Source organism: Rhinolophus sinicus, linkage group LG10 (genome assembly GCF_036562045.2).
Source record: "Rhinolophus sinicus isolate RSC01 linkage group LG10, ASM3656204v1, whole genome shotgun sequence".
NCBI lineage: Eukaryota > Metazoa > Chordata > Mammalia > Chiroptera > Rhinolophidae > Rhinolophus > Rhinolophus sinicus.
In genome coordinates this window covers 110,259,335-110,285,617 of record NC_133759.1, presented here as the reverse complement: position 1 = coordinate 110,285,617, position 26,283 = coordinate 110,259,335, and the positions used below count along the sequence as shown (strand labels likewise).

General features: G+C 51.2%; 1 protein-coding gene across 7 annotated transcripts in view; it reads right to left on the bottom strand.

The window, feature by feature from the left end:
• Positions 1 to 26,283, bottom strand: part of MAD1L1 (mitotic arrest deficient 1 like 1) — a 279,782-nt gene that overhangs the window by 75,526 nt on the left and 177,973 nt on the right. For 5 of the 7 annotated variants that reach the window (XM_074314014.1, XM_074314009.1, XM_074314013.1 and 2 more), the window contains 2 exons: positions 13,853 to 13,941; positions 2,368 to 2,458 (listed from right to left, as the gene is read on the bottom strand). In XM_074314014.1, the coding sequence (XP_074170115.1) occupies positions 2,368 to 2,458; positions 13,853 to 13,941 (180 nt within the window). The remainder of the gene's footprint in view (positions 1 to 2,367; positions 2,459 to 13,852; positions 13,942 to 26,283) is intronic. The other 2 variants (XM_074314011.1, XM_074314012.1) reach the window with 1 other exon arrangement.

Here is a 26,283-nt window from a genome sequence, read left to right as displayed (position 1 = left end):
CACCAGGCCCTGCTAAATGCAAGGGAGCCCCCTCCACCGCTGGCCTCACCCATGGCCATGGCCACCACGGCGCTGCAGTTCGGAGGTGGGCACAGAAAGGGCGAGGGGGCTCACCCCAAGGCAGAGAGCTGCGGCCAGGCCACCTGGAAGGGGACATGTGCTCTCCTGCTGCTTCCAAGGCCCAGGAGCAGAGGGGACGGGGAACAGGTCTTCACCTTCCGAGTGTTCAGAAAAGGCAAAAGTGGCAACAGATGGCCATTGCGTTTCCTGAGCATCTGCCGTGTGCCAGGTGTGACAGACAGATGTGGCTTCTGTAACCCCCCGAGGGGCATCATTATCCCTGACTTTATAAAGGATACACTGGGGGCTCAGGTGGCAAAGCCCTGACATGCCAGAGACCATCTGGCCAAGGGGCAGGGCTGGATTGCAGCTGAGGTTTTCAGCCTCGGATGCCTGATCCCCCCAAGACACCCCGTTTCCATGAGCCCAAGTCACCTGCGGACCCATTTCCACGCTGCCGGAACCAGCCCCTTGGGCCGGACACTAGTGCTTCCTTGTCTCCACTCTGCCAGGACCAGAGAGGCCGTCGCCTCCCTCTGAGTGTCGGCCTGCTCCTGGCTGTGCTGCAGGCGTCTGGGTGCTGGTGGGCACCCTCGTTCCGAAGCAGCACCCACCCACGTCCTACAGCCTCCACAGGCTACACACAGGCACCCCTCACATGCGGGACAAGTGGCGGCGGTGGGTGATCTCTGCCTGCCCGCGCCAGGGTCAGACAGGAGTTGTCGCTGTGACAGGGCGGTCGGCAGCACCTGGAATGGACAGCTCAGCTGTGGGCGTGAGCGTCTCTGCGCTCTGGCAGCCGGCCGGGCAGGTGTGGGCAGTGCTGAGGCGGGAGCGGACCAGCGGTCCTGGGCACTGGGGCTGGGACTGGGGCTGGCGGTCGGCTGTCAGGGACTCGGGCAAGGAGCAGGGCAGGGGGGAAGACGGGGGTGGGGTGGGGGGGTGAAGGTGGGGGCAGGGGGCGACGGCATTGGGTTCCAAGCCGCAGGGTGGGGAGGGGGGCAGGTGGATGTGGGCGCCGGGTTCAAGGCCAGCTGTGCTCCTTGTGCTGACGCCCACGACCACATGCTAAAGCTCCCTGAGCTGAAGTGTCCTCCTCAGTGAGTGGAGCAGTAGGACCCCCATCAGAAGAGACTTAGGGAGAAAGCACAGCGCCGGAAGCACAGTGAAGGTGCCCTGCAGAGGCTCATGGGAGTTCCGGCTACTGAGTGGTGAGCGAGGAGGAATAGGGGTTGGGGCCACCCTCCATCACGCCCACCCTGAGGGACGACGCAGGGACACTGGAGGTGGGAGCGCATAGCCAACACCCTCCCCAGGACCTGGTGCTGGTGGCAAACACCCACTGGGCTCAGGGCTCACCTCACGTGACCCTCAACAATCATGCCAGGAGCCATGGCAGCCCCCAGCCCTCCGGAAAGGCCTGGAAGCCTGAAGCAGAACACAGAGTGGTTTCAGCTGCACTCACTGACGCCCGGTCGCCAGGGGGCCTGGGCAGCCACGGGCGTGATCCCAGGTTACGCTCGACAAAGAGCCAGAAACACACACCCACCCCGTCTGACACAGCAGCGCTGATGGGCAGGCAGGCGGCCGGGGAGTCACCTGCCAACAGCCCTGCAGCCCAATTAAACGGTACGAGATGACAGGTCCTAGAGCTGAACACGGTCCAGCCGCGTCTCACCGCACGCCGCGCTTTATCAAAGTTGTCATTTCCACCGTCTCCAGGAATGGGTAATAAAAATGCGATTTGATTTACCTCTAATGGGTGTCAAGGTAAAATCAATGGCCTATCCCAAATCTGGGTGATCACAAATCTGCAAGTTTCTTGCCATGGAACAATTCAGACAAGGGGACAAAAACAAAAAACAAAGTAAAATTAAGACACTGTAAACAGCAGTCCAACTTTACGACTGCAGGGGGATGGGTGCAGACATCAACTCCAAACCAAACGGAGAGGCGTCCGTGGGCCTCTGCACCACACGCGCACGGCCGTCACCCCGCCTCGGGCGACGCACAGACAGGCTGTGGGCTCTGGGCCGTGAGGGAGCAGGGGGGTGCCAATTCAGCGGGGAGGACCCCGGGCTGGTGACAGCGCAGCCTGAGGGCAGGACGCCCTGCCTGCTGGGCACTGGACGCTCTCGGCCAGCTTGCGGTGTGTGTGGGGGCAGGTCCCCAGTTCAGTATCGTCTGAGCCAGCAAATGGGATGTCTGTGGGTGCAGGAACCCAGACATGCAAGCCCAGGCAGAGAGCAGAGGGACACACTAGTTCTGGGACAAACCGCTATCAGGGGGCCGCCCGCCAGCACTTACCACCAGGGTGAGCTGCTCGAGCTGTACTTCCAGCTTCTTCTTCTCTTCTTCCAGACGGCTCCGCTCCCCCTCCAGCTCCTCAATTTTCAGCCTGCAAGGAGAGAGACCGTGGCAGGATACCCGCTGCAGCCCTCGCGGGGAAGTGCTGCCCCCGGAGAAGAAAGGGGCACGGCAACGAGATGAGGGTACAAAGTTCTGTTCCCAAAGATAATGAAACTATGACGTCAAGGGATGACAATAGGAAAAAACTGTAAGAACACCAAACACAGCGTGGCAGAGTGCAACCAAGGGCATGGCTCTGACGGGGGTGGCCCTGCCAGGGAGGGAGCCCTTGCCAACTCTGTGCGAAGGGGGCACACAGGGCAACGGACGGAGGTGGTGACTGCACAGTGTAGGGGACCAACCCCGAGAATCAAGAAAATGAAGAGAGGGGCCAGGCCCGGTGGCTCAGCCGGTTAGAGCTCCATGCTCCTAACTCCGAAGGCTGCCGGTTCAATTCCCACACGGGCCAGTGGGCTCTCAACCACAAGGTTGCCAGTTCAACTCCTCGAGTCCTGCAAGGGATGGTGGGCTCCGCCCCTGCAACTAAGATTGAACATGGCACCTTGAGCTGAGCTGCCGCTGAGCTCCCGGATGGCTCCGTTGGTTGGAGCGCGTCCTCTCAACCACAAGGTTGCCGGTTCGACTCTCGCAAGGGATGGTGGGCTGTGCCCCCTGCAACTAGTAACGGCAATTGGACTGGAGCTGAGCTGCGCCCTCCACAACTAAGACTGAAAGGACAACAACTTGACTTGGAAAAAAGTCCTGGAAGTACACACTGTTCCCCAATAAAGTCCTATTCCCCTTCCCCAATTAAAAAAAAAAAATCTTTAAAAGAAACAAAAAAACCCAACAAAACAAAACAAAAGAAAGAAACTATAAGTTCAAAAAAATAAGAAAATGCAGAGAGCCTCCAAAACAATGAAAAGACAGGGAGAGATCTCAGTGGGGCCTCGGACACTGCCAGCTGCAGGCCAGGGAGGAGACTCCGGGATGAGGCTCGGGGTCGGGACGGCAGTCCCTTCCCGTATGCGTGCAGAGGCCAAGCAACAGCAGTGGCCCAGGCAGCTCATTGTAAGGAAGTGCCTATTTTTGTCTTCATTTTTAAACACAATTTTTGGATAGGTACTGTATTCATATGGTTTAAAATTTAAAGGTTTGCCAAGGATGCGACGCCGGCACTTACACAGGGTGAGGAACAGAGCCCCCACCAGCCGGATGGACAGTCACAGTTCACAGGGTACTGAGGAAGGCCCTGGTTCACGAGTGGAGGTGATTATCCTGGACTGATAGCAGCTCCAGGGTGGCCCAGCAAGTCACAAAGGTCTGAAGGGACAAAACCCTTCCCAAGAAACCTGACTGCATCTCTGAAATAAGCTTAAGAAAATGTATACGAATGCAAAAATACTCAGGACCTAACAAGCTGAAATTCACAATGCCTGCCACCCAATCAGAGACCAGCAAACATTGCAGTAGGAAGACAGGTGCCACGATGAGGAGAGTGACCAGTCCACTGAAACCTACCAGGAACTTCAGGGACACCAAATCCGCATCCGAGGACATTGAAACAGGTGGGAGACACACATGAGACTGGCGGGGCTCCTGGAGGTAGAAGCCACGATGTCGGAAATGAAAAACGCTGGATGGGATTCTCGACAGATTAGACTCTGCAGGAGAAAAGCTTCGAGCACTTGAAGACAGAGCAATAAAAACTATGCCAAGTAAAAGAGGAAAATGAACTTTTAAAACTGAAAAAAGCCCCAGGAGCTGCGGGGCAACGTCAAGAAGTGGAATAGACATACAACAGAGTCCCTGAGGAGGGAGGGAGGGACAGAAAAGTACTACAAGGAAGTATGCAAAGTATAAGCCACAGATCCAAGAGGCTCAACAAACTCCTAGCTCCAGAAACGTGAAGGAAACAGCCCTGACGCACATAGCAGTCCAGCTGCTCGAAACCAGGGATAAGGAAACAAAATCTTACAAGCAGCCAGAGAAAGGAAGAGACACTACATACAGAGGAACGAGGCAGATTTCTCATCAGAAACAAGGCAAATGAGAAGACAGTTTAAATCTCTCAAACAATCAAAAACATTAACCTAGAATTCTATACCAGTGAAAATATCTTTCAAACACAAAAGCAACTGTTCTCAGATCAGAGCGACAGAGAGCACAGAGCTGCCATGTGGCGGAGGGTGGCAGTGCCCCCCGGGCACAGGGACCACTGACTAGAGGGGAGCTGCTGGACTCCGGAGGGCTCAGTGCTCTACGCAGTTCCCATCCAATCCCGCAGGTGAGCACCCTTGGAAGGGGGAAACTGAGGCTCACAGAGGTTAAGTGACGGCTGGGAAGTGGCCCGTGGGGTATGGAGCCTGGCAGCTGGGCTCTAGTGCTGCCCCCTTATGGCCCATCAGTGCTGCTCAGGGGGACAGACACGGAGGTGAGACCCCTGCCTCAGGGAGGCGTCCCGGTGAGTGTGGCAGGGTGTCCTCCAGAAAGCTCCTTCTGTGGGAAGACTAGTGCATCTTAGGGACAGGCTGGGTGGAAGGTGTGGCCGGCCCCTTTCTGAACAGGGTACCATGGATTCTAAAGGCTCATGAGCGAATGTACTTGAGGGCTAAATTCAAATAAGCATCTGTATGTAGCTGCAGACATACTAGCAGGATGGCTACAATCCATCCTGGCTGTCAGAGAACAAACCCACAGAAATAACACTCGCTGTGCATTTTAAAACAGGTAACTTTTCAGGAAAACTGTTACCTACTTGAGAGAGGGAAAGAGAAGGAATAAATAGGAGTGCGTGTGTGTGTGAGCGTGTGTGTGTGAGTGTGTGTGAGAGCGTGCGAGCGGAGAAAGCAGCTACAAAGGGGTAGTTGTTACCATGCCTAAAACACACTGAACACCCCACACACCCTGGAAAACAGGGGGAGATGACTGTTTTCGTGGCGCTTCTCAAAGGGTAACGGGGGGCCGAGGGAGGGCTGCGAGGGGCCTGGAGGGCGGACGGCAGGGCAGGGGGCGCAGCTGGAACGGGCGCACACCGTCATGATGCCACTGCCCAGGCTGACCAGCCGCTGGCCCCAGACCCGCACCCGCCCTGCTGGCCGCCCCGAGACCTGACAGCCCACTCAGGGCTTTGCTGCCGCCACCTGTCACCATTGGCATCTCCGTCCCCTTCATCAGACGGCCTGTGCTTCCAGCGCTGAGCAAAGTGTGACCATGTCCTTACACAACGCACTGCAGAGCCCTCAGTGGAGACTGGAGCGCAGAGGGTGACGACACCTGTTCTGGGGGGCGGGGGGTCCGGCTCTGGACTGAATGTCTCTGTCCCCCACCCCATTCCTGTGTTGGAGGCTGTCCTCTATGTGAGGGTACAGAGACACGGTGGCCGTCTGCCAGCCCGGAGGAGTCTTCCACCGACAACCATGCTGCCGCCCGGACCTCAGGCCTCTCTCCTGAGCCCCAGCCTGTGGCGTTGGTAACGGCCGTGCTGGGAGGTGGGGACAGCTAGAGCAAGCACCTGCTGTGTGGCCACGGCTTTGAACCTGGCTAAGGGGTGGAGGCTGGAAGAGTTCTGAGGTGCGTGCTAGAAATAGGGGCTTAAGGGGGCTCTGGGGAGGGCTCAGGTGGAAATGAAGAACATGGTACTGAAAACGAGGAAAAGCTGATCTTTCTTATAAAGGCACGAAGAACTTGGCTGTGCTCTTGTGTTTTGTGGAGGCAGGAGTAGCACATGGTTAAAATTAAAATGGGCTGTTGAGCTGAGGAGATTTTTTTTTTTAAATTTATTGGGGTGACAATTGTTAGTGAAATTACATCGATTTCAGGTGTACAGTTCTGTGTTACATCATCTATAAATCCCATTGTGTGTTCACCACCCAGAGTCAGTTCTCCTTCCATCACCACATGAGATTTCTAAGCAAGTGTTGAAAGAGCGGCTCGGTCCCTCCTGCTTCTAAAAACATGTGCACTGAAAGGTGAGCTGAAGAAGGGCTGTCACCGCTATGGACTCTGCTCTGATGTGACGAGCAAGCACCCCAACTCTGTGGTCTTCTTCCTCCAGTTTCATCATGAAACACGTCCGACACACAGACTGGGGACATTCACTGTTGTGTCACGAAAACCAAGCCTGGGAACCTCACACAGACCAAAGGCGGCAGAGCCGAGACACTGAACTCAATACAGTGCCCTGCACTGGTCACTACTGGGTAAACCAGCCAGAGTCCCAACAAAGGTGGCAGGTGACTTGACAGCAGCACACCCACCAACAGAAACAACGGGAGAAAACTGAGGGGCACTATTTCTGCAACCTTCCTGTCAACCCACAACTACCAAAAGGGACAGCTGAAGGAGGAACAGAAGGAGGGAAGGAAGAAGGAAGCTGGGGCGGCTTCATTAATATCGGACAAAATCAACGTCCGCACAGATAATCAGACAAGTGCCACATGACAAGGGGCAGGGCACCAACGTGAGAAGCCTGGTTCACCAAGAAGACACGTGACTACGTGAAGCAAATAACGACAGCGCTGGAAGGAGAGAGCCAACAAACGCACAAGACTGGCCGGAGACTTCCAACCTCGTTTCTCAGCAACAACAGAAAAGGCTGACGGGCGATCCGCATGGACACAGCAGGACAGCACAGTCCCGTCCAACAAGTAGACCCAGCTGACACTTACAGGACACACCACCCATTGACGTCAGAACTCTTCTCAAGTACAGGTAACACCTTCTCCAAGGCAGATCATATTCCTGGGCCATTTAACAAACCTTAACAGACTTTTAAAAATTGAAATGATACAAACTGAATTTACAGACCATAATGGAATTAAAGCAGACATCAATAACAGACAGGAAAATCTCCAAACATTTGGAAACGTAACAACGCACATCATGATGATACATTGTATAAAGAATACTAATAAAATCAGGAAGTATTTTTAACCGAATGAAATGAGAATGACATGTCATAATTTGTGAGGTGCAGCTGAAGCTGCAATTAGAGAAAATTTTGAAAAAGAATGAAGTTGGAGGACGCACACTACCAGATTTTAAAACTTACTGTCAGGCGACAGTGATGAAGACAGTGGTGATGGGATAGATCCTCAGATCAATACAGTGAAATGGACACTCCAGAAATAGAAACAGGAACATGCCCAACTGATTTTTGACACAGGCACGAAAGCAATTCGATGCAGAAAGGACAGCCTTTACCATACATCGTGCTGGAGCAATTGAACACCTTTAGGTAAATAAATAAAAATAAACCTTGACCTAAACCTCACATCTGCACAAAATTTACCTGAACAGGGATCAGAGTCTTAAATGTAAAATGTGAAGCTATAAAACTTTCAAAAAAAAGCACAGGAGAGAATCTCTGATACTTAGGGCGAGGCAAGGAGTTTTCAGACTCAACATCTAAAAACAGGAGTTCTACAAAAGGAAAAATTAATAAATTGGATTTTGTCAAAATTAAAAACTTTTATTACGTTAAAGACATTGATAAGAGAATGAAAAAACATGCTATGGACTAAGAGAAAATATTTGCAAGTCACATACTTTACAAATATATATCCAAAATACATAAAGAACTTGCAAAATTTAAAAGTAAGTGAAAATAAGAAAACTGGCTGAAAGATGGGTTTGCAGACACTCCACCGGGGATCAGCAGACGGCAGCCACTGGGGAAACAGCGCTGCACAGCGAGCACACCAAGTGCTGACAGGAAGGTGTGGAGAAGCCCACGCCCTCACAATTTCTGATCAAGAAACCGCCAAACTCCTTTCCAAACTAACAGACACTCAACGCATCACCTAGAAATTCCACTCTGTTATCTCTCCTGGAGAATGGACACTGGTGTCCGGACACAGATGTTCACAGCAGCTCCGGTCACAACTGCCCCAAACTGAAAACAACACAAACGTCCTCCAGCAAGTGAATGGACACGATTAAAATACACACATGCAACTCAGCCTCGCGCTGCAGACGTGTTAGCACGCAGGCTCACAAGTTTCCGCTGCACGCCGAGCGCCGCCGTCACGTGGTGGTACAGGTGGGAATCAGGGAGTGCGACCTAAGGGAAAGGTGAGCAGGATGGCAGGCTGCGATACGCATCCCTGCTTTCACCCGCTCCGTTGTTCTTCCCTGTGGAAATTCCGAGCCTCCTTCTGTGAACATGTCCCTTCCATTTGGAAAGCTTCCTTAGCCATGCGCTAAGGGTAGGTCTGTTAGTGACAAATTCTCTTAGTTTTACTTTGTCTGAGAATGTCCTGATTTTCCCTTCGTCCCTGAAGGGTATTTTCACTGGCTGACAGTTCTTTTCTTTCAGAACTTGAAAAATGTAGTGCACTTCAGTCTGGCTTCTGCAGTTCCAGATGAGGAATTCGCTGTCACTCAAACTGGTGTTCCCTGTAGATAAAACAGTGTTTCTCTCTAGCTCCTTTCAAGATTTTTTTCGTCTTCAATTTTCAGAAGATTAATTAGCATGTATCACAATATGGACTTCTGTGGTTTTACACAGTGTGGGGTTCACTCAGCTTCCTAAATCTGTAGGTTCATGTCCCTCACCAAATTTGGGAAATTTTCAGTCGTTATTTCTTCAGCTATTTTTCCAGCCCCTCCTGAGGCACCAATTAAATGAGTGTCGTGTCTTCTGTCACTGAACCACCAAGCCCTGCGGCTCTGCTCTCAGTTGTCTGTTTCAGTCTGCTTCTCCCTTTTGTTGTGATTAGGTGATGTCTACCGATCTGTCTCTGAGTTCACGACTGTTCCTCTCATCTCCCATCGACTGGTGAGCCTATCCAGTGAGGTTTTATTTTGGTTATTGTGTTGTCCAGGTCTTTCTGTTTCGTTCTTTTTAAAAAGAATTGTTATTTCTTTGTTGAGGTTTAACATTTTTTCATTTCTTCCCCGAGGTTTCCTGTTTGTCTTGTGACACCTGCGTCAAATTACCTCGTCAGGTAATTCTGCCACAGGAGTCACCGTGATGTTGGTGTCTGTTGACTGTCATTTGTCCTGGTCCTGGGCACCATGAGATGCTTATTGCAGCCTGGACTCTGGGCATCACATCGTGAGACCTGCATCCTCTTTAACCTTCTTTGGGCAGGCGGCTACCCTGCTCAGGTGGGAGTCTACCCCTGGGCCCTGCAGACAGTGGGGTGGAAGTTAGGCTCCCCACTGGTCTCGTGGACACCAGGGACGGGGCCATGAGGGCCACCGGCTGCTCTGGGCTGGAGCTCTCTGCTGAGCCTGGGCACCAGCCTGTCACCATCGTGCTCTGACTGGTTGATGCCACTGCGTCAGGGTGGGGCTCGGGGTCCCCGATGTGCCCACTGATCAGAACGTGGAAGGTCGGTTCCCGTTCAGTCCAGCGCACACACGGGCACGGGCACTGCCTGCTCGGAGAGCTGGGGGTGGACGGCCAGTCCCCATGGACCCAGCTGATGCCGCTGGGTGGGGACTGAGGGCTGCTGCTTGCGCTCCGCCATGAGGCACGCGTGAGAAGGGACATGCTTTTCCAAGGGATTTGGCTAAAGTGGGCTGGCGTTGTCAGAAAGGCTTTCCCTCTTGAGGGCGGGCCTGACAGGCCTTTCCTGAACTACGTGCGTGTGCATGCGTGTTCACGTGTGCATGTGTGCATGTGTGGCTGGTCCAGGTCCATGAGCAGCAGTGAGGAAATCCACCAGCACACGGATCCTCTCAGCACTTCCCTGGGTCTCCCTGCTGCCGTGTCAGGTCAGGGTTCTGAGTTGTGAGGAGGGCCCGGGAGCAATGGGGCTATTCCCTTGGACCAGAACCGGAAGTTGAAGACCTTTTTCAAAACCAGCACCTCCATGTCCTCTTCTGCACTGTATGTTGTCTCTCCCTGTCTCTGAAGGACACCAGACGTTTACTGTCTTGGGAGGGAAAACAGCTGATCTGTGGGCTGAGGGATCCAGATCAAGGGCAAAGTTACATGGTGAACAGAGGCTTATGGGACGTTTCCATGGTGATGCTGACTTCCCAGGCTGTGCCCTCAGTTCCCAGAAGCTGGCAGCACCCACACCCTCCAGACAGGAGTCTCCCGGAGAAAAGACCACTTCACACTGAGAAGGGCGTCCCTATGGAAGGAAGGCTAAGCCATTGAGCTGACAAAATAGCAATGCAGAGGAAACATGCTGTGGAGAGAAGAAAACCTCAGAAAGTCCCACATTACATCAGAGACAGTGAACAGATTGTTCATAAAACACCAGCAATATGTTTTACATATAAAAGAATATTCAAGTAATAACAAAACAACAAAATTCTCAGGAAACTAAAATATAACAGCAGTAGTAAAATAAGATTGATAAATTTGAGAAAATTTTACAGAAAGTAGAACAAAAAGATGGAAAACAGGATAAAAAATGTTTTTAAAACAGAACTAATTCAGGAAGTTCACCATCCAAATAAATTTCAAAAAGGATAGAGACAATGAAAGAGAAAAAATAATCAATGAATAATTCAAGAGAAATCACAAGGACTGCAGGGTGAGACGCCCAACAGAAAGGCCCTGGTTGCCAGCACAGCCCCAAACAACATGCCCACGCCAGCGTGTGCCCTGGGACCCTTAGGACACGGGCACAAGGTGAAGCTTCTTTAGGCTTCAGCAGGAAGAGCGCAGGCACATGCGAAGGACCCGCTCTGAAGGGCTTTCTCAAGGCCTGACAGGCTCTATGCCTCACTGTGGAGTCGGTGCCAGGAGCAGAGGGGTGGCGGCATTCACCTGTGGGGACTAGGCCCACCGATGTGGTCACCAGCTGCCCCCTGCAGAGCCCAGGCTGGGGACACCCAGTTGTTACTGGCAGCTGGGCAGTGGCCGGCAGGGGGGCCCTCGCTGCCTCCTGAAGGAGCTCCCCCACCCCCCCACTTCCCAGCCTCCCCATCCAACCTCAGCCACCAGTGCTGCTGGGAGCTCACGACCTGCGCCCTCTGGACACAGCCCTCAGCCCGAGAGCCACATCATCCGGGCCCCGGGCCCACGGAGGCAACAGGCTGAAACATGGGAAGCTGCTATGCTGTCCAGGCTGGGCTGGTGCCGTGTCTCGGAGATCAACCAACCGCCCTGGAAGCTCAGGGGCCCCCAAGGCTGTGTCTTCCTGATCGCAGGTTCGTGGGTGTTTAACGAGGGTTTGGTCAATGAAATATCTTTTTAAAGAAAGAAGAGCCTTTCATCTTGCAGTCTGGGTGGGACCACAGGCTACTGTGCCTGCACTCCTCTGATGCGGGGGGGGGGGGGATGTCTCCTGTGCCCCCATCAGCCAAGGTCTTCGAGCCCGAAGATGGGGGCTCCACGTGGCTGGAAACGCCAGGAGGACGGTGGGCAGTGAGGGCGCTGGGCAGGGACGGCAGGTACAGGCAGACACGCGCATCTCGGGGCTGACGGGTCGCCTCACTGGCTAACCCCACAGACGGCGCTCAGGACTTGCTAGAGCTGCCCTGACAGCAGAAAACAGGAGCCCAGGTTGTTCCAGTTCACAGTCCTCCCACTGCTGCCACTTAAACCTACTGAAGTTTCCCCCTGGTTTTCATCGTTAAGAGTGATGTTTCTTACGTGTATTTTAGATGTATACATTTACTGTATTACATGTACTCAGTAAGTTATCCATTTCACACATGCTTAATTTACACACAGCCAATCTGTGTGCGCGTGTGTGAATGACAGAGGCACAGCCTGTGCCATCCTTGTCTTCTGGGAAGAAGGGACCAGGCCCCCATGCCAGCCGTGCCCAGGAGCAGGGTGCTGGCTGCGAGGCTGGGGGAGGGGTGGCGGACGGCAGCAGGGGGCGGTCCACTCCGCCCTCCCCTGAACCAACCTGAACCAACCGTTTCAGGAACGCTGTTGCGCTGCTCAGTGAATTTCAGAAAAGATTTGCAGGAAAAGCACTTCACACTCCACAGGAGGAGTCGGAGATTAGAAAGATCACTGGTTTTACACTCAGAGGGAAGCCTTCCCAAGTCTCTCTCGTCCACGCCAGCAGAGCCAGCGGCAGCTGCAGGGAGGCGTGACCTTCCCACCCGGGAAGGTGTCCCCATAGTGGGGCTGCAGCAGGAAGGCTGGGCCCATCCTGGCCACGTTTCTCTTCTGTCTCCACGCCCTGGGAGGCCAGAGTGACCATGTCACTCCTCGGCCTGACACCTGCGGTGGCTTCCCCCTGCTCTTGGGAACAAGGCCACATCCTTTCCGGCGCCTCGGATAGCTGGCCCTTGCCTGGTCCCCAGCCTCCTGCTCATCTCCTGTGACCCCAGGGACTTGCCCCACGTGGCGCGTCCTCACACACAGCTCCTCTCCCCATACTCCCCTGGTCCCCAGCCCACCTGGCTCGCTCCCATGCACCCCTGCCCGAGCGAGTGGCACCCCTGCCACAGGCACGACTGTATCTGAACAACACCCCCAAGGCCCCTTCAAACTGTAAAATTCCAAACAGAGAGGCCTTGTCGTGCCTCTGCCTTATCTCAACCCCACGCGCTGCCCTAAGGATGCCCACAGCGCAGTCTCTCAACGGGTGAACGACTGAGGGAATGTGAGCACACAAGCCACGGCAGCACCTGGTGGGTCCCCAAAGACAGCCATTTATGAGGCCAAAGCCCACACACAAGGAATGCTGAGGAAACGATGGTGAGGACCGGGTCCAGGAGACGCTGTGACCCCACTCGCTGGGCACCTGTGGGCCAGGGCACACCCAGAGCACAGGTAACGGGGCCACTCAACCTCTGGTGACAAGAACGTAGGAGGGTGTGGCACAGCCACGAGGTGAGCCAGGACACCCAGACATTCAGGAGGGACACTGCAGCCTGCCCATCGGCCACTTGCCAACTACACACTGACCCGGTAGGGCTGACCAGGAGACCCAAGGAGAGCCGGCAGCAGGCCGCTCACAGCTCTGTCTCCCTGCAAAATCTTACTTATGGGGGAGGCTGTCTCTCCAGGGCAAGGCAAGGAAAAAGGTTCTGGAAAGGGACCCCGCCAAGCGAGCCTCTCCTCCTGAGAAGGGCTGTGTGCGGGGGGCAGTCGGGAGAAACCCAGACAACGCTCGACAGGGAACGTGGACTGTCAGGAAGCCACCTGAGACACAGCCCGAAGAGTTCGCTCACCACGCGGGAGGCAGCGTGTCTGGTTTGGTCGTGGCTCTGTGAGCAATTCTCCTCTGGAATCGGCTTTGAACAAGCCGCTGCGCACAGACCCTGGCTGCCCCTGGAACAGTGTGGAAGGCATGGGCTTGCAGCTCCCACCAGACAGCACCGTGACGTCTGAACACTGGGGCATTGAGAGGCCCAGCTGTCAACATCGGCCTGAGAAGGACGCTGAAAAAGCCCAAGCCAGCGGAGACAAGTTTCCGCGCAGAGAGGACGCTAAGTGGACAGGACGGCTTAAAAAGAAAGCAGCCTCCTGGAAGGCAACAGAGGACAGAGGTGCTGGGGGGCGAGCACATACCTGAGCGCGCTCACCTCCTCCCTGGATAACAGGACGCTCTGCTCAGCAGGGCCCGACTGAGACTGCAGCATCTTCAGCTCCAGCTCCAGCTGCGAGGAAACAGGGCGAGGTCGGCTCGGGCTGCTGGAGTCCCTTCAGCACGGGCCTTCCAGGAACCCTCGCCAGCCCCAGAAATCCAGAAGGGGGCATCCGATCTCCCTGGGAGCGTGCGGGCAGGGTCCCCATCATGCAGGGAAGCTGGTGGGGAGACCGTTTTCCTGGCCCCTCATTCCTGGGAGGCTCCGAGGCTGCCAGAGCCTGCAGTATCCAGCTGTGCAAACACAACTGCCTCTCTCAGCACTTGTCTCCACAACAGTCGTCCGGTCATTTGGGGCACGTTAGGGCAAGGGTCAGAATCCGAGGAGAAGGGAGCACAGCAGCTGTAAGAACATACTCTAAATTCACTGGTGCTCTGATCGGCTTCAATAGCCGTGTGTTGTACTCATTAGCTACATCAAATTCCTCTATGCAATGACGGGCTGTGCCTGGGGGCACAGCCGGTGCCCACTGTGCCTTCTTCCTGCCCACTCCCTCTCTGGGCTCTTCCTGCACAGCTCCTCCTGGGGACACCTGATCTGAGAATACTTGGGCTGAAGGCATCCAGTCTATGAAGCCCCAATATTAATCACCGAGGTCCCAAATGGGACTAATACACAACCGTGTGACCCCAAGCCAGCTGGCCATGGAGTGACGGCAAGGAGTGACCACTGTCTGGACCACATTCCTGAACAACCTTGGCAAAGCCCACAGAGGGAAAGGGTCAGAAGTAGTGACATGTGGCACTCCACAACTGACCGGTGCCAGCACCGCTGAGCTGTCCGCGTGCACTGACAGGTGACCACGCCTCTCACAGCATGCCCTGTCACTAGGCGATGGCCCACTTTCCAGAGCAAGCATTAAGTGACCATGTAGTGGCATTACAAGATGGTGTCACAACGTGGAGCAGAACCTGTTACTCTTCAAGGAGGAGCAGTGCCACTGTGTCCACGGGCCTCTCCCACCATTGCCACCCCCGACGCTCCACAGCGGAAGGCTGGATGCAGACGCAGGGGAGCCAAGCCAGCCTGTTCCTCGTCTCTGGACCGTCCAGGTTTGTCATTCCTTCCCGACGCCACCCAGATGCTTATCTAGCTGGTGGTCCCTGCCTTTGCTGCGAGGTTCAGCTCACAATGGTCTTTGTTGGGTGGGCTCCCAGACACACAGGTTCCCACACGTGTAAGTTCATCTGAGGAACCTTACCACAGTCAAAGAGCACAGGCCAGACCACCCTTAGGGTGATGACCCAATCGGGTTATAAAGCAGTCCGACAGGGCCCCACTGACAGCCCTTTCTCACCGAGCTCCTGTCTGTAACCAGGTCTACTTCTGAGCCCTATTCCATTCCGCTGCTCTGTCTACACAATTTTAGGATCCTCTCTGTCCCACCCCACGCTATCCTTCAACCATAAAAACAAGTTTATAAACAAACTGGAACTGTGTAGCATGTGGAGACGAGCTTGGAGAATTAGCATTGCAGGTGTCCTTGGGCTGCCGCCACAGCACGTCCCCTCATGGGAACCAGTCGTCTTGCATAACTCACAAGGGCCTGTAGGAGGGCTCTCCATTCAGCTCTCACCCATCCCCTACAGGCCCTCAGTCTTGGGTATTTTATCTTTTTGCATTTTTCTGTTATTGCTGATGTAAATGGGAGTACTGTCATCCCTTAGGACCCAAGGGTTGGTTCCAGAACTCCCCACAGATACCAAAACCAGATGCTCGAGTCCCTCATATAAAATGGCATATTTGCATACAATCTACCCACACCCTCCCATCTACTGTAAATCATCTCTAGAATGCTTACAGTACCTGATACAATGTAAATGCTCTGGAAATGGTTGTTATACTGTATCATTTAGGGAATAAAGATAAGAAAAAAAAAGTCTGTATGCGCTGAGCCTAGCTACATAGTACACATTGGCAACAATATAACATTTTCCCCCTGAGAACCCAAAGATACACAGGGCTCACATAGTTTTCTTTTATTGTCTATCTTGCTGTTTTTGTGTCCTTGTAACTTTTGTTTTCCACCCTTTACTAAATTAGGTGGCTGACTGCAGTCCTTACAATCACGTCAGCTGTAAAGAGTGATAACGCCCTGATATTTATACCTCTGATTTCTTCTTGTCTAATTTTGAGGACTGGTATATCTGTAGAATATACTAAATGGCAGTTGTGATACTGGACACCCTTCTTTGTGGCGGTCACTGGAACTGAATCTATTTATAGCGTATCAGTTTTGGGTTGAAATAGATATATTTTATCTTACTGAGAAATTATCCACCTATTTACATTTTATTAAGAATTTTCAATAGTGAGTGTTGGACTTCAGCCAATGTAAAGAAGATACGCTATAATTTGATATCCTAAAATCAACCCAGATCCTTCCTGCAGTACCCTGCCAGCATGTGGTGTATGCTGGTGTCCGATTTCCTTCCAGGCACCGTGACTGGTCTGCAATTTGTGCACGTGTGCACATGCACACATACAACCCAGGTGGGGTCCTCGCAGTGGCTGCTGTCGATACAATGCTCTTTCCAAAAGCTTTCCCCCTTCTGCACGCTCCAGGATGGTGCTACAGTGGGGACAGCGCCCGCATTTTGAAGAGCTAGCAGGATTTTTTCCACGAAACTGACTCAGCTTGATTCCTTTTCTGTGTTTTCTTTTTGTTGGAGGAGGGCAGGAATGGCTACTTTGTGAAAACTTTAGAATAACCAGTCTGTATAAAATTTCTATCTCTTCTGGAATCAGTATTGATATATTATAATTTCCTAGAAAATTATTCATTTCATTCAGATTTTAAAAGTTACTTCAAGTTGTAATATAATTCATAATTCTTTTAATAGAATTCCTGTAGGACTCGCAATTGTCTTTAGATTTATTTTTGTTTGTATTTACTTTCTTTACCATTGAGGTAAAGCTTACACATGGTAAAGCATAAATCAGGTGTACAGCTCAATGACTGTACACATATCTACACCTGTGGAACCACCATCCACATGAAAACAGAGACTTCTCGACACCCAGACTCCCACTCGCCCCCACCCCACCCCCCCAGCTGATACCTCCATGGTAATTACTCTTACTTCTTGTTTTGGATGGTGATGATTTCTATTAATTTTTTACTATGATCATGAATAATTCATTTGTTTTACTGGTTTTCTTTCCAAGCACAGGTATTTGGATTTATTATTTCTACCATTTTTCACTTTATTATTAACTTCTGCTTTGATCTTTACAAATTCTTACCTTTGCTTTACTATGGTTTATTTTGTTTTCCTTTTCTGACCTCTGGAGCTGAATGTTAATCTATACATAGTCATTCTTTCTCATTCAATAATATAAATATTTAAACCTGTGATTTTTCTTCTGAGCACTGTTCTAGCTGCTTCCCACAGGCTCTGAGGGTCAGTGTTTTCATTACATTATTGTCCAGATTTTCTGAATTGCATTTCTTCTTTGAACTGTTTAAAACAGAGATTTTTGTTCTGTTTTTGTTTCTATTTCTTCTATTTGTTTTTTTTTATTATTTTTTTAATTTCCAAGTGTTAGGAGCTTTTTCTTATTCTGGTTTTTGTCCTTAATTTCAAATTTCATCACATCATGACCTGAGAGCGTTGTCTGCATTACTCCTGTCTATTGAATTTACAAGGTTTTCTCTATTATCTAATGTATGATTAATTTTTTGTGAATGTTTTCTATGAACATTTTTTTAAAAAGAGTTGTTCTTCAGTTTCAGAGTTAGGGTTTTTTTACATATGTACATAAAACAGGTCTTTTATGTTTTCTATTACTTATGAGTATTCTTTGCCCACTTGCTGTATCATGGATTAAGAAGTAAAATAAATTCTCCTACTACCGGCGTCCTTCATGATTTTCTGTTGAATCGCTTATTTTTGCTTGTTTTTCAACATCGATGCTCTATTAGTTGACACACGTTTATCTGCACCTTTCCTGTTGAAAACTACCCAGCCCTGTTTTCTGCGCTGCTCTTTGGCATGAATTCAGTTAATTGCGTTCATGGGTGCAGCGCCTGCACACCCTCAATTTCCAAGCATTCTCTGGTTTTGCTTTGTAATCCCATCAGAAAGGCTTTTCCTTTTAATAGAAGACTTTAGCCCATTTATATTTTGATGTATGTGTGGATATATTTCTGTTGTATTATTTTGTTACATTTTCTAACTTTTATAACCATTTCATTCTGTGGTCTTTTTGTCTTGTTTGCTATTTTGTGTGAAATTTTCCTGATACTTAGAAAAGTTTGTCTTTGTGTTCTAGTGGCTGCTTTTGTAACTCTTAACGTTCTGTACTGCCTACATTTTTTTCTGGTTCTGGCAGTTTCTATTACAGTCCTACGCTGAGCACCTAACTAGTCCAATACATTTCCCTTCTTGTTTCCCTTTATATAGTTAAACATTCTGTTACCACTTCACGTTATCTTGAATTAGCATGTTTTAAACGTCGGCTCCAGCTAATAATGATGGGAAACCCAATATTCTTGTGTTTTCTCCCATCGCCTCCCTTCCCAAGAATTTTTATGAAATGCCTAAATTCCACATTACCAGAACACAGAGTATTTACGTTGTTTTGTTGCCCTGCATCCCACACCAGTTTTGCTCTTGCAGGTCCTTCCTTTCCAGCACTTCTCCCTGACTCTCCATCAGTCGCTGGCCCCTGGCCCTCTGCCGCTCCGCTCTCACCATCTCGTCTCTGAGCACTTGAGTGCGCCCCAGCTTCATGGAGTCTACCAGATTGCTAAGAGTTATTTCTCAGCAACATGTTCCCAAACAGTTTTCATCTGTTCAATGTCAAACGTTTTTTCTGTGAAATTTTTTACTGTTTGTTTGTTCTTTGGTTTTACAAAATCGTGTGATGTTGCCTTATTACTCATATTGAAGATGTGTTTTATTCATCCAGCTTCTTGCAAAAGGCCTCATCTGTGGAATGGACAGGCATGTTCTTTTCTTCTAAATCTGAGCAGATGGTTTTGGATTCCCATTTGCCTTCACTACCTCCCACTGGCAAGAGGAAGCTGTGGGCTTTCCCATAAAAGCAAACATTCTCCTGTCCTTTCTCAAGAAGTCAAGGAGACATTAAGAAGTACGCGTATGCATCCTTGTTCAGGCCCAGAAAGCTTCTATTCTAGCCACCATGTCCATTCCCTAGTCTGCAAACACAGGGCACAGGGCTTGTCTGCAAACATGGGGTGCAGGGCTTGTCTGCAAACATGGGGCCCAGGGCTTGTCTGCAAACACGGGGTGCAGGGCTTGTCTGCAATCCTGGGGTGCAGGGTTTCTCTCATGTGTGTCCCTGGCTGGTGAGAAGTTCCCTCAGGCTCCTTCCAACCTTGGCAGAGTCCTTTCCCTCTGGCACTGCATCTCGGCTTCTCCCTGCACACATGTCTGCTTATTTCCAATGATGAGGCCCTGCTTCCTCCCATTTAGGGGCTTGGGTTATAGCTGTATTTCTGTTTTGCTCCAATTTAAGTTTGCCTTTTTTATTTTCATTCTTCTGGGTATTTTTGGATGATTTCCAGGAAAGAAGGGAGAAATGCTGACATGCGAGAGGGTTCAAAGCAAAAATCGGGCCCTATTATTTTAACTTGTGACCCTGGATGGATAACTAACTTGCTTCCAACTTTACCCCCCACCCCCACTTTGAGCCTTCCGACCCAACTGAGCCCAACACCCCCCAGGCTCTTCCAGGCTACCGCCCACACAGCTGAGGGTGCCCGAGGGCCTGCCTCACCTGCCCTCCTGGGAGTGCCCTGCACCTCTCCCGTCCACAGCCCAGGACGGTGGCCAGCAAGCAAGGCACCCGATATGTGTCTACAGGTCAGTTCTCCATTTGTGCCCCAAGGCCTATCCACCTTTCAATCCACCTCAGATGCCACCTTCGCCATCAACTCTCCCCAAGTTGGAGGTGCCAGCACCCATGTATTGGACTGTGAAATCCGACAACTGATGTACAAGCCTTTTCTTTCCCCGGGCCTGGGAACCCTGGAGGCTGACACACCACTACCCAACTCTTCAGCCTGTTGCCAGCTCGGAACTCAGCGCACAGGAAGTGCTGCGGGGGGCGTGTGGGAGATGAGGGTGCCAGTGAAGGTGTCACCGTTCCTGTGTGTGCGGCCGAGTACAGCCCAGCCAGGGGACAGTGAGCAACAGGGCGCAGGGTGGTTTCTGGGACAGCAGAGTAAATACACCGGGAACTGAGTCAACCCAGAAGGAGAAAAGATCTGGAATCTGTTTACCTACTAGTCACCCAGTTTAAGAAACGATGTAACCATATGAGTATTTAAAAGGAGGAAAACCCAGTCCGGTTTAGACAAAGGCTGTCAGGAGACGAGCATGAGTAGCACGGCTTTGGGGGTGACCTGGGTGAGCTGGGAACAGTCAAGTCCTCGCCCGGACCCTAACTGCAGGCCCTGCTGGCTCCACAGCCACAGGCGCCCCAGGAAGCCTGGGCCCGCCCCACACTCTCTCACAGTAACAGGCTTTGACGGGGTCAAACGGGCTGATTAGTGAGAAGGTGCTGTTACCAGGCTGGCTGGGAACCAGTACCTGCCACGAGGGGTGGGCATAAAACCCGTCTCTGATCATTCCCGCAGACGCTTAATCTGTCAGGTGGCGACAGCACCTTCCACCTCTGAGGTCCAAGCATTAAGTGAGAAAACGTCAATCAAGGTTACCAGAGGGTCCTTGCCCCTCAGCACCCCTGCCCCCCTTACCCCCCCCCCCGCCCCTTTCCCTGCCCTCCCCTGCAGCCCCCAGCTCCTCCCCGCAGCCCCTCCCCCACAGCCTCCCCCCAGCCCCTCCCCCACAGCCCCTTCCCCCGCAGCCCCTCCCCCGCAGCCCCTCCCCCACAGCCTCCCCCCCAGCCCCTCCCCCACAGCCCCTCCCCCCGCAGCCCCTCCCCCACAGCCCCTCCCCCCACAGCCCCTCCCCCAGCAGTACCAACCCAACAAACACTCACGCACTCTCCCACACTGCCTCACGCACACACACCCAATACGTCTCACGTCACACTCACATCACACTCCCATACATACTTTCCCTCACACACTCTTACATTCACAGATCACTCTCGCGCACTCTCTCACACCCACCCCTAACACACTCCCATTCCCCCTTACACACACTCTCCCATACATACTCTTCCTAACACACATCACACATACCTGCTCAGGGTGACTGAGCTGTCTCTCCCTCTCTGGCCCCAATACCGTAGGGGAGTGGTCTGGGAGCCCTTGGGGGTGCCCTTCTTGACCACCTCAGGCCAGGCCCGACTGGGAGGCAGAGACTGGCGTCAGCCAGTGGAAGCTAAGCCACGTTGCTATTGGCTGGCCCAGGGAGTCCTGGGAAGCAGAGAGCACTGGGAAGACGTGAAAACTGCGCCCTGTAACTACCTGTTCCATGAGATCACCGAGAAGATCGCACGCAGCTGGTTAAGAAAAGACACAAGGACTAACTGGATTGAGAGACCCGACAAATGACTTAGAACCATGAAACACTATTCTAGAACCCACCCTGAAGCAAATTTACCTCCCAGCACAAAGGACTGCAAAGAAAACTATTTTCTGAGGGGCTGTTTGCAGCAGCGGCATGCCGGGCACGAGGCACGGCCCATGAGAGGGACAGGACAGGGTCCTCGGCCTGCCAGTGTAGAGCCACTTCTCAATGTTACCCTGAACGTCTCCACGTTGCTTTGCCAAGAGAGGGCTTGCCCTGCCCGTTTCCAAACAAATTCAGATTCCTTTCCCGAGCTGGCTCTCCTAATAGAGGCATAACTACCAGCAGTGCCTGCTCCACATGGATCAAGAGCCTGGGGAAGAGGCCTGAAGCTCCGAGCGGCCACCACTGCCCTGGGAGGGAGCTGCCAGGCGTGCAGAGCCCTGAGTCCCTACGGTAGCAGGATGCGCTGGCACTGGGGCAGGCGGGGGTTTCCATGGGGAAGGCAGACAAGCTGGGGAAGGCCCTGGCTCAGCAGGGCTTGTCTTCACAGCCCCTCGTGAGGCCCTGCTTCTCACTCTGAGGTGACACAGCTGCGGCCACGGGAGGCACCCATTCTTTCAAAGCTAATGGAGGGCCTCACATTCACTGCTGCGTCCACACTGCCTCCTGGAGCCAAACAAGCTGGGCCGGCAGCGGGCCTGCTGACTTCAGGGTGCTGGTCATCTGAGGCCTGCACGGAGGATGCGCCCACGCCCAGCCATGCAGGTGAGTGTAGGAAGGAATGGACCCCATGCCAGGCCTGGCCAGCCTTGCTGTAGTGACCGCAGAACAGTGCGTGGAACCCCGGCTAAGATGCACAGAGACAGCAAAAGCAGTGGGGAACGCTGCCTTGTGGGTCTCTGCTGCTTTATCCATAGCCAGGATTTGGGGGCCCTGGGCTCCTGGAAACTTCCCACCCAGCTCCCTGGGGACTGTCTTTGGGAGGCAGGCAGCGCCTCATTGGGGCCTGGTGCCGGCATGTCAGGGAGCCTCAGAAAGGGCGGCAGGGCTCGGGGTTCTAGTGACAGACACCCCGAAGGCAGTCCCTGGTGTGGATGGAGTCCAGGAACTGCAGGGTGGCACTGCTTTTCAGTATCTCCTAGACCAGGGGTCAGACATGTCCAGCGCGCAGGGCCCAGAGCAAACGCTCCCGTGCGGGCCTCGCGGCCTGGCTGCTGTGGTGAGGACATTTTCACGGCGCTTTGGGCAGAGCACCCTGGACAGCCAGGACCCAGGAATGGCAATAATTGGCCCTAGGACAAGCACTGCTCCAGGTCAGCTGGCACGCGATAACATGCCACAGAGAGCTGCGACCATTTCCTGCAGCTTCTCTGCAGCCCTGCACACGCTCAGGATGTTTATAGGTTACAAAGTGTGCAGCATCCAGCCAGCCAGGGGTCAGAATGAATACAACTGAATCCCATTTTTTCAACAGTTAAGTGGAGAAATGGAAGGAGAAAAAAGACCAAAACAAAATTTATGGAGATGGAAACGACAACGCCTAAAATCCATAAATGTATAAATCATCTTCCTGGAAGGTTAGATACTAACTAAAGAAAAAATCAGAGAACTTGAAGGCACAGCAATAGAAACCAATTCAAAATGAAAACCAGAGAGAAAAAGAATTTTAAAAAATGAAGAGAGCACAGTGAGTGCTGGGACAGGTGCAAGCATCATAAACGTGGTGAACTGGCGTCTCGGCAGGAGGACCCATGAGGATAAGGGATGAGAAAGGCAAGCCCACAGAGCTAAGAAATGCAAACCCCCAAGAGACACACACACAAAAAGCACATGAAGGCACATTATAGTCAAAATGCTTGAAACCAGTGATGAAGAAACCATGTCAAAAGCAACTAGAGAAGACAGACATGTCACAGAGATACAATGAGACGGATGACAGAGATCTGTCACTGGAAACAGTGCAAGCGAGAAGTTAGGAGAACAACACCTTTCAAGTCCCGAAAGGGAAAAAGCCCTGTCAACTAAAAAGTGGAGATTAATAAAATGATAACCCGTTAGTGAAACCAACCAGGGAAGAAAGAGAGAAGGGAAAGCTGGGGACATTCCTACTGACTTTTAAAGAAAGAAGGATTATAAGCTGATGCTATAAATAACTGTTCATCAAAAACTCAGATAACTTAGATGAAGTGGACAAATTCCTAGAAAAACACAAATTATCAAACCCGACTCAAGAAACAGAAAATCTAAACAGACCTGTAGCAAGTAAGAAGACTCAACCAATAACTGAAAACCTCCCAACAAAGAAATGTCTGGGACCAGATGGCTTCACTGGTGAGTTCTACCAACATTTAGAGAATTAACGCCAACACTTCCCAAATCCTCCCAAGACATGAAGAGGAAGAAACACTTCTGAACTCGTTCTGCGAGGCAAGCGTTACCCTGCACCCCAAACCACATAAGACATCCCATGAAAGAAAATTAAGATCAATAACCGTTATGAATATCGGTGTAAAAATCCTCTACAAGACACTCGCAAACTGTACCCAGCAGCACCTGAGAAGGATTATGCACACGGCCAGGTGGCGTTTATACCAGGAGCACAAGGGGAACTCAACGTGTAACAATCAAACACACCACAGTAACAGAACAAAGGGAAAAGCTCCACATGGTCACCTCAATAGAGGCAGGAAAACACTTGGCAAAAATCCAATGCCCTTTCATGATAAAAATACTCAATAAACTAGAAATAGGAGTGAACTTTCGCAACACACTCAAGGGCACTTACTAGAACCCACAGCTAACAGCATCCTCCATGGGAAAGACCGAGAGTTTCCCTTAAGATCAGGAACACGACAAGGATGCCCGCTCTCACCACTGCTAGCGACACTGTGCTGAAGTCCTAGCCAGAGCAGTCAGGCAAGAACAAGAAATAAAAGGCATCCAAATCGGAAGGGAGAAGTAAAGCTATCTCTACTTGCAAATGACACGATCACATATGTAGAAAATCCTCAATAGTAATAATTATTATAATAATAAAAATAAACCACAACCTATTAAGAGTTGAATGAATTCAGCAAAGTTGCAGGATTAAGATCAACACACAAAAATCAGTGGCATGTCTATACACCAGTAATTACAATTAAAAAGGAAATTAAGAAAACAATTCCATTTACAATAGCATCAAAGAGAATAGAACTGAAGACTACAAAACATCGTTAAAAGAAACTAAAGAAAACCCACATAAAAGGGAAGACATTGTGTTCATAGGCTGAACGACTTAATGTTAAGATGGCAATTCCCCTCAAAGTGAGCTACAGAGTCAATGAAACCCGTCAAAATCCTCAGCCTTTTTTGCAGACACGGAAAGAAAAACTGATCCTAAAATTCATGCAGAATTGCAAGATCCCAAATAGCCAAGATGATCTTGAAAAAGAAGAAGAAAGTTGGAGGATTCAGTTGCCAATTTCGAAACTTACTGTGAAGCGACAGTTATCAGAACTGTGGTGCTGACAGAAGGATTGACACAGCGATCAATGCACTAGAAGAAGCCCAGAAATAAACCCCTACGTCTATGGCCAACTGATGATTGATAAGGGTGCCAAGGACAGTCTCTTCAACAAATGGTGCCGGGACAACCGGACACCCCCAGGCAAAAGAAGGAAGGGGGGGCTCTTATCTCACACCACCTTCAAAAATTAAGTCAAAATGAAGCAAGATGGGTCAAAACCTAAATGTAAGAGCTAAAACTATAAAACTCTTGGGGAAAAAAAAGCAGGAGTAAATCTTCCTGATCTTGGGTTTGGCAACAGTTTCTTAGCTCTGATACCTAAAACACAAATAAATGACAAAAGAAAGGGATACAATGGACTTCATCAAAGCTAAAACCTTCATGCACCAAAGGACATTATCAAGAGTGAAAAGACAACCTGCGGAGTGGGAGAAAATGTTTGCAAATCCTAAGTCTGATCAGGATCTAGTGTCCACAATGCATAGAGAACTCACAGAATTTACCTCTCACAGGGCACTCGCAACTGAACAACAAAAAGACAAACCATCCAACTTAAAAATGGTAAAGGACTGAACAGACATTTCTCCAAAGAAGACATCAAATGGGCAACAAAATATGAAGAAAAGCTCAATTTCACTGGCCATCAGGGAAAAGCAAACCCAAACCACAATGAGATGCCACTTCACACCCATTAGGGTGGCTCTAATTAAAAAGAAAAGAAAATTACAGATGTTATTTCTACCCTTTCTTTCCTGGTATTGGTAATATGGTCTTCTCTGCTTTTGTTCTGATTACTCTGGCTAGAGGGTCACCAATTTTGTTATCTCAAAGAACCAGAGTTTGGTCTCATTTACAGAACTCAACTGTAGTAAGTGTGACGGAGATGAAAAACTTCTTCCTTTCAGTTGGGGCAAACTGAAACAGGCATTTTCCTGAGAGGGAAGCAGGAAGCAGAGGAACACGTGACGGACACGTGACGAAGGCGCTCACCAAGGTCAGGGACGGTCACAGAGCTCAGCAGACGCGGCGCCTTGGCAGCAGCGCCAGGTCTGTGGGGGCCAGCCTTCTGAAGGGCCATGTGTCAGTCTGGTGACAAGGTCCCTCCCTCTTCCACGAGGAGGCTGGACCTGCCCGATTCACTCACAGCAACAGTGTTGTGAAACGCTCGTGCTAGAACAGAGGGCAGCTTGCTAGTACAGCAGAGCCTTTACATGGAGACCGTGTACTTCAGCCAACTTGAGAGGATACAGGTTCCACCCAGGGGCCTTTGCCAAGGCCACAAAGCACGCTCTCCCCTCCCCAGCAGCAATTCTAACTCACATGGCTGCTACTGGGCGGAGCACAGTGAGGACGCTCACACTCCCAAGCCAGCTCATCCCGTTCACACAGCTCAGG